Below are 7,302 nucleotides of genomic sequence, written 5' to 3'. Positions count from 1 at the left end.
TATATATATATATATACAGAGTATATCATTTTAATTGACGCATTAAAATATCTCTTCCACTGGGATTACACTTAAGAAATTGATGACCTTTACGTGACCTTCAAAAAACTTTCCAAGGTCAAACCAATAGCACCATCTTATGTCCTCCTCAAAACCATATAACTTTTGTCTGAAACATTTTTCTCTAAAATGCGCTGTTCAAGAGATATTTTAGTGCGTCAATTAAAATGATATACCCTGTATATGTATATATATTACATCCATTTTAAATATACATGTTTAAAGAGGAGTATAAGAGCTTCTCAGAATTGAATCGATACTTAAGTTTAAGAAGAACTATAATGATAAAAGTCAGTTGCCGTAAAATGTACCTTGTGTTGGGATCTATCTGTTGCCGCTTTTTACCGCTATTAGGTGTTTGAGACGGTAATCTTTGTCCTAAGACGATTCTATATTGGACACTATGCGTATTCGCTCTAAGATGTTTGAGATTCCCAGCTTGGCAAGCTGCCCAGTCAGTTACATCGTACACAGCTCCTTCCATGCACGCATAATAGTGCCATAGGAAACCCATTAAACGAGACTCTGCCCATATATCACCCTGTACGGACAGTTTAAACGATTCATTTTAAGAAAAGGGACAGCTGATAAATAAATACTCACTTCTTTCGCACTGTGACGTATTTTGCATTGATTACAAAATCGCGCGGCATAACAAGGACGTTGCGTAGGAATACGTTTGTGTCTCAAGCCACAATTTGTACATCTTATTGTATTTGCTGCCTGTTCCATCTTTCGATGAAGTTGAGATAGCAAGTCGCTTAGCTCGCCCCAAGCCGCTTCGACTTGTCTAGTCTGATCAAACGCTTGCCTACGTTCCTAAAATAATACGTAATGTTAATAAATATATATGCATAGTGATCTTATAGGCCAAAAGCTGATATTGCTAATTTTCATTATTCGTTGTTACGAAAAAAATATGAGAAATGGATGCTTCATTACCGGTTCCCCAATGATATCGAAGGCATGTACCAATATTTTGAATGCTTCTTCTGCCCCTGGCTGATGATTTTTATCTGGATGCACTAGGAAGGCTTGCCTCTTGTAATATTTTTTAATATCATCATCTGAGCATGTAGGTGTAACACCGAGTATGCTGTAAGGATCCTTTCCTTTGCACGCTAATAATCTTTTCATGGCTTCCTCACCGGTGCTGGGCAACGCGATATTAGTTTCTAGTCCGCCATGAATCCAATTACCATTGTCTTCTTTGTCTTCGTTCTTCTTAGTGTTTATCTTTCGCCAGAACGCAAATTTACTACTACCAAGCCAATTGTCCAATTGTTTACCAATAGCGTTTAAAATATGAATTTTACAAAATGTCACAGCCACATACATCCACCAACACTTCAAATAAAGTATGGTGTGATACCAAGCACATTTGCCACTGAAAAATGTTAAAAAGTAAGAAAAATGGGAACCTTGTTCTAAAAGTAACTTATATACAGATGCGAGAGTGTGCTTTCCATTTAAATACAAACGTCCTCCTATCTTTCTTGGCATTTCATGAATAAAGAAAAAACAATACTTGTACAGACTTGTGTCACCAAATGAAAAGCATCCAGAGAAAACGTATCTTGCACAAATATTTAAACATTTGTAGATACTTACAGTTGAATAACCAGGTTGATGCTCATGCTAACTACATCAGAGATTAAATGCAATAGCCAATAAAAGATTTTCAATAAAATTTTGCTCCAACGAGTCGCATACTTATTCAAATTTTTATATAAATCTTTAATAGAAGATTCTCTATTGTCTCTCTTTCTATTTCTTTGTCCCTTCTTAATTTGTTGCTGGGCCTTTTCAGTTTGAAAACGTTTAGGATTCTTTTCCTTGACCGCCTTTTTATCCTCTTTAGTCACTTTATTAATAATTTGTTGATTCTTTTCTATTCTTTCAGATGAGACTGTCTGACTAGATGTATTGATTGTGTTCAAATTATTATTTATCTGTATCGGACGTTTCGGAATATTTCCTGCAGTTTTGGGATTATTGTTTTGTATCTTGGTATTATTAAGAGTCTCGTTCTTTTCTGCTTTCTTAGATGATTTCTTATCAGATTTCTTCTTTTCCGAACAAAACTGAACGGATCTATCAAAAGCGTTTATCTGACGAGAATCGGATTGTGAACCAAGGTTGTCTAGTGATACCCAACGTCTTGGAAGGTTGGAAGAATTTTTTTCGAAAATTTTTCTAGGAATTTGCATTTTCGGAGAATTGTGATCATCGCTACCAGACGAGTTTTGTCTTTTCAGTAGTGTAGGCTTGTTCTTAGCTTTCATGTTCTTATTAGAGATTTTCTTGCCTGCTATCTCGATTTTTGATTTCACAGGCTGAACCGTTAATGGAGATGGCGGAGTTGGTGCAGATTTTGTTAAAACATCAGAATAAGACGGTCGCATAGGCTTTACTTCAGCCACCATTCTTGGTTTCTTGTATTGAGAGTCAGATATACTTCTAGAAGGTAAATCCTCACTTTCTCTTATATCTCGTACAGCTTGTGGTACAGGTGTGATATTGGGAGATCCTCCAAATGGACTATAAGTACCAGATTGATTTGGCACCCAATTTTCAACTAGATTGTCAATTAGCTGTTTTCCATTAAAGTTTTGACTTGGCAATTCAGATGGTACAGTCATATGTTGATCATTAAAAAGCCCATACTCCTGATTGACGATACTTTGATTAGAGTAAGGTGTCATATTTGAAAGCCGACATTGCTCAGCCATAATTTGAGAAGCATTCCCATAAATAACATTAATATAGTTACCACCTCCGACATCAATGGTACCAATTAAATCATTATTTTCATTAATGCCTAGGTGATTTACTGTTGTTTGTGATGGAAAATATATTGAATCGGTAGTTGCAGTATCGTAACTGGACATATCTTGCATATACAAAGATGTGGTCATTGGTGTCATAGGTTGTATTCCAGAATTAGAATGTGTGGGTTGACTGGTGACATGATGTCTGGTTTGTCCAGGTACATAATCTCCCCAATTACGAGAAGTGGTTTGTTGTGAAGGAACATTAAACTGGGCATAATGACCATTGGAACCTTCCAAATCTGGAGTCATAGCTTCAATAATCTTATCCAAAGACATGTGTTTGAAACCAGGAGAAGTTTGTTGTTGTTCTGCCATATTGATTTACCTCTCTAGAGACAAAACAAAACGAGTATATTATTCAGATGTTACAATGTCATTTACAAGTATTAAAACTATTTAATAAAGCGACAAAGAATAGAAAGAATACATCTCATTAAAATTTTTACATTTTTAAGTGATAAATATGTTTATTAATGAATAATAAAACCTGTCAATTTAAGAATATTATACAGAAACATATGCTAAATTTTGTGATAATAATAATTTTCTTGCCCTTGTTTCTTTACAAATATCATGTTTCTTTTTCAAATATATGATGACATATAATGTCAACTGAAATTGGAAGATATAAATACGTTTTCTAAAAAAATGTCTATATATATGTACATATATACACATATGTACTCACATAACCATAATAATGCGTTGAAAATGTTAAATATCCACTAATGTACAAGTTAGGAATATTCGATAGCGCGAGTACAGCTATTTTGCATTGTCGAGATAAGTTCGTATTAAATAATCATTGTCGAAAGAATAACTTAGCTTAAATAAATGTTATAACCTAAAACGAATCGAATATTAGCAGACGTCGGTACGGTCGGTACAATATTCACATTCATCAATAAATACACTTTTTCACAATGGTTGCTTATAGTCGCAGTTCAGCATATTTTACATTAATAGTAAAAAAAATCTATATTTATACGAAATACACGATTTTACGTTATATACCATGCGGTAAACGTAAAATCGAGCATCGTATTCATGTCCAAACCAGCTCGGACGAGGCTAACTAGTGATACCAGATGGAGAGATTTTTGGAGATTTTTTCCCACCACTCCATTGTCTCCATCGCACGCGCAGTAACATCCACAAGAATATAAAGGTGCCATTACATAGGAGCGTCGAGCATAGTGAGCTTACTATTCGCTAAAAACAAGTCATGTGATTAAAAATTGACTAATAGCAAGCACACGATGCTCGACGCTCGACACTGCCATGTACGGGGCACAATAAAAGGAACAGGGAATAGAGAATAAGAATTTCAATTTATCAGAAACTATGTATTTCCACAATACATGATTTCTGATAGGTTGAAATTCTAATTCCCTGTTCTCTGTTCGCTGTTCCTTTTATTGTACAGAGCCCCTAACAGTACCTTAAGATATTCCATTCCCGAGGATGCAGTTTTCTAAAACATACCAACTGCTTTTTGACCAATCGACACATTGCCCCAAATTATAAAAAGAAATATGATTGGCATGATTGCTACCACTATGTGGAGTCGACTAACTGGCAAGCATTTGACTGGCTGTTCAGCTTCAGCGACTCGTGAAAATGCACCTTTAATCGCTTAATGTATATACTTCAATTTACTGCAACCGCATGGCGATTAATAATTATTTTTTTTCTAGACTACAGTTGTAGTGTCTCTTTACAATATTTACAATGAGTACAATAAAACAAGAGACACATCGGCCAGGTGCACTTAAACAATCTAATAAACAACACAAGACTGGAAGACATCGCAGTAAAGGTGCCATCAATAATGATTTTAAAAGTAAGTTTTTTGTACATGTAATAGTGACAAATTTGTAACAAAACATTATGTTTTATTCAATTAACAATAATAATCCTTTCTTTCTGAATAAAATAACAAATTCTATATACCAATATTTAAAACATGCTTTTATGGAATATTTTTTGTTTGTTTTTTAAAAGAATATATGTCATTTTTTCTTGCCTAGGTAACCAAAGTATTATCGGAAAGTCGTCTAAACGTTTTGAGAAAAATCTTCGGAAGGATGCACGTAGAAATCAATTGTTGCAACACAGAAAAAAGAAACGTGAACAAGTATTGGCACAGAAAAGAAATCTTGGTGGCTTTTCTTCAGCACCTATCCTTATCTGTGTTATACCATTGCAAAATGACATAGATATCAAAAACATTGTATCTGTTGTAACTAATGTGGATGAAACTGCTAATGTTGCTACTAGTTCAAGTGGAATAACCCATATTAGGTACATCATGGATGAAGAAACTTGTTTTCTATATTATTAAGTAAAATAAAAAATTTAACATTTATTAATTTTTTAAATTTATATTTGTATTTATTTAGTATACCAAGGCTGAAACAGCGGTTTTCTATTATTGTACCACCAATAGATGACGTTTTTGCGACATTAGATGCAGCCAAAGTTGCTACCACAATACTCTTTGTAACTTCTATTGTAAATCAAGGAAATGATAATAAGCAAGGACAAATTATAGATGATTGGGGCAAGGAAATTATTACATCTTGTCTTGCTCAAGGTTTACCTTCTACCATAGTTGCAGTGCATAATATTCAGGCGCTTCATATTAAGGTAAGGCATATATAATAATACAAAAATATTTAATAATTCAAAAACCTTTGAAAATAATGTAAATTCTATTGCAAAAATATTGCAAATTCTACGTTGTCAAACATGTTATTTATTATTCTTTGATACATTTTAAATGATATAGAAACGTCAAGAATATAAACAATCTATACAACGTACAATTTCAAAATGGCTTCCTGCAGAAAAAGTATTTGAATTAGATACTACAGCTGATTGCTTAAATATGTTACGGCATGCTGGATTACAAAAGCAAAGAAGTTTATTTTATAAAGACATAAGACCATATCTTTTGGCTGAGGAAGTCTCCTTTGAATGTGATGGAGTATGTAAAATTTTAAATACATATTTAAAAATATATAAAAAGTAAATTGAATGCCATTTAATTATCACATAATGCTTATCTCGACAGGATTCTCTTGATTTTGGAACTCTCATGGTCAGTGGACATTTACGAGGCGCGACACCATTATCTGTCAATGGTTTGATTCATATATCAGGTTTTGGAAACTTTCAAATGTCTTGCATCAAAACGTTGAGGGATCCATATTTAATTGAACATGAGCAGAAGAGACATCTTTCTGATAGTAAAATGGAATGGAGAAATGAAACCGAGATTTTAACTGCAGATCCAGAAAAACAGGTTTGTTACACATATTTTAATATTAATGAGTTGTATCTTTTAAACTAAAGGTCACCAGGAAAAAGTATTCTCAAACAAGTATTAGTTATAGTTAATTTTTCGATGTTAAAAGTGAACATTTGAACAGTATCTGTATTAGCAGCAAGAAAGGTAGAGAAAGTAAAAAATTATTAGGGCACAGATATTTGTAAAGACATGTCAAAATTATTTATAATAATTTGTATTTGATTTATTTATGCTAATATATTTGTATGTAATTTTAATAGCAATAATAATAATGTCAGTACATGTTTAAAATATTAAAATTTGTAGGAATCTCTTGAGAGCGAATATATTCCTGATCCAATGGATGCTGAACAAACATGGCCTACGAAAGAAGAATTGGCTGAAGCAGCAAATAATAGAAAAAGAAAAATTGTAAAGGTTGTGCCAAAAGGAACCTCTGAATATCAAGCTGCATGGATACCAGATGAAGATGGAGGTTACATATTTTACTCCTTTTTTTCCTTCTAGGAAATTATTTAATCCTACTTCAAAAATATATGTTGTTCCTTTGTGTGTAGAAAGCTTGAGTATATGTTCAGAAAATGAATCAGAAGACAACATGGATGTGGGAGAGGCAAAATCTGAAGCAGCTAGTAATGAAGATATGGAAGATGACGAACAATATGAAACTATTACGATGTCGGAAGCATTGGATGAGGAACGTTATGATCAAGATATCGATATGAATGAAGAAAAGCAAGCAATGGAAAAGTTCAAAGGTTCACTATAATTATATGTATTATTATACATAATGTACGTCTTTCATTATCGTTTTAATAATATTTTAATAAAATACAGAAGCAAAATTGGACGTACAATTTCCTGATGAAGTGGATACACCTCAGGACACCTTGGCTAAAATAAGATTTCAAAAATATCGAGGTCTTGAATCGTTCCGTACTAGTCCATGGGATCCAAAGGAAAATCTTCCCATTGATTATTCTCGGATAATTGAATTCGCCGATTATGATCGCAGACGAAAACGTATTTACAAAGAATGTAAAGATATCGAAGGAGTCATGGTATGTATTGACTATATATATATATAATATATAT

The 7,302-nt window shown here is 33.2% G+C and overlaps 2 protein-coding genes across 4 annotated transcripts in view; one reads left to right on the top strand and one right to left on the bottom strand.

The window, feature by feature from the left end:
- LOC108752366 (dnaJ homolog dnj-5) overlaps positions 1 to 3,964 on the bottom strand; it is a 4,862-nt gene extending 898 nt beyond the window's left edge. Inside the window, exons 1-6 of one of the 3 annotated variants that reach the window (XM_018493170.1) lie at positions 3,807 to 3,964; positions 3,583 to 3,738; positions 1,672 to 3,223; positions 1,003 to 1,447; positions 664 to 879; positions 372 to 601 (exon numbers count right to left, since the gene is read on the bottom strand). In XM_018493170.1, the coding sequence (XP_018348672.1) occupies positions 372 to 601; positions 664 to 879; positions 1,003 to 1,447; positions 1,672 to 3,209 (2,429 nt within the window). In that variant the 5' untranslated portion in view covers positions 3,210 to 3,223; positions 3,583 to 3,738; positions 3,807 to 3,964. Of the gene's footprint in view, positions 1 to 371; positions 602 to 663; positions 880 to 1,002; positions 1,448 to 1,671; positions 3,224 to 3,582 lie in introns of all 3 variants that reach the window. The other 2 variants (XM_018493171.1, XM_018493172.1) reach the window with 2 other exon arrangements.
- A 586-nt stretch (positions 3,965 to 4,550) lies between these two features.
- The window catches only part of LOC108752346 (pre-rRNA-processing protein TSR1 homolog), a 4,057-nt gene continuing 1,305 nt past the window's right edge, over positions 4,551 to 7,302 (top strand). The window contains exons 1-8 of the mRNA XM_018493135.1: positions 4,551 to 4,737; positions 4,925 to 5,198; positions 5,297 to 5,543; positions 5,686 to 5,883; positions 5,971 to 6,201; positions 6,514 to 6,682; positions 6,765 to 6,965; positions 7,045 to 7,268. Coding sequence (XP_018348637.1) covers positions 4,626 to 4,737; positions 4,925 to 5,198; positions 5,297 to 5,543; positions 5,686 to 5,883; positions 5,971 to 6,201; positions 6,514 to 6,682; positions 6,765 to 6,965; positions 7,045 to 7,268 — 1,656 coding nt within the window. The 5' untranslated portion in view covers positions 4,551 to 4,625. The remainder of the gene's footprint in view (positions 4,738 to 4,924; positions 5,199 to 5,296; positions 5,544 to 5,685; positions 5,884 to 5,970; positions 6,202 to 6,513; positions 6,683 to 6,764; positions 6,966 to 7,044; positions 7,269 to 7,302) is intronic.

This window comes from Trachymyrmex septentrionalis, unplaced genomic scaffold (genome assembly GCF_001594115.1).
Source record: "Trachymyrmex septentrionalis isolate Tsep2-gDNA-1 unplaced genomic scaffold, Tsep1.0 scaffold6, whole genome shotgun sequence".
In the NCBI taxonomy this organism is placed as follows: Eukaryota; Metazoa; Arthropoda; class Insecta; order Hymenoptera; family Formicidae; genus Trachymyrmex; species Trachymyrmex septentrionalis.
The sequence above is the reverse complement of the archived record's forward strand: the minus strand, read 5'-3'. Positions and strand labels throughout refer to the sequence as shown.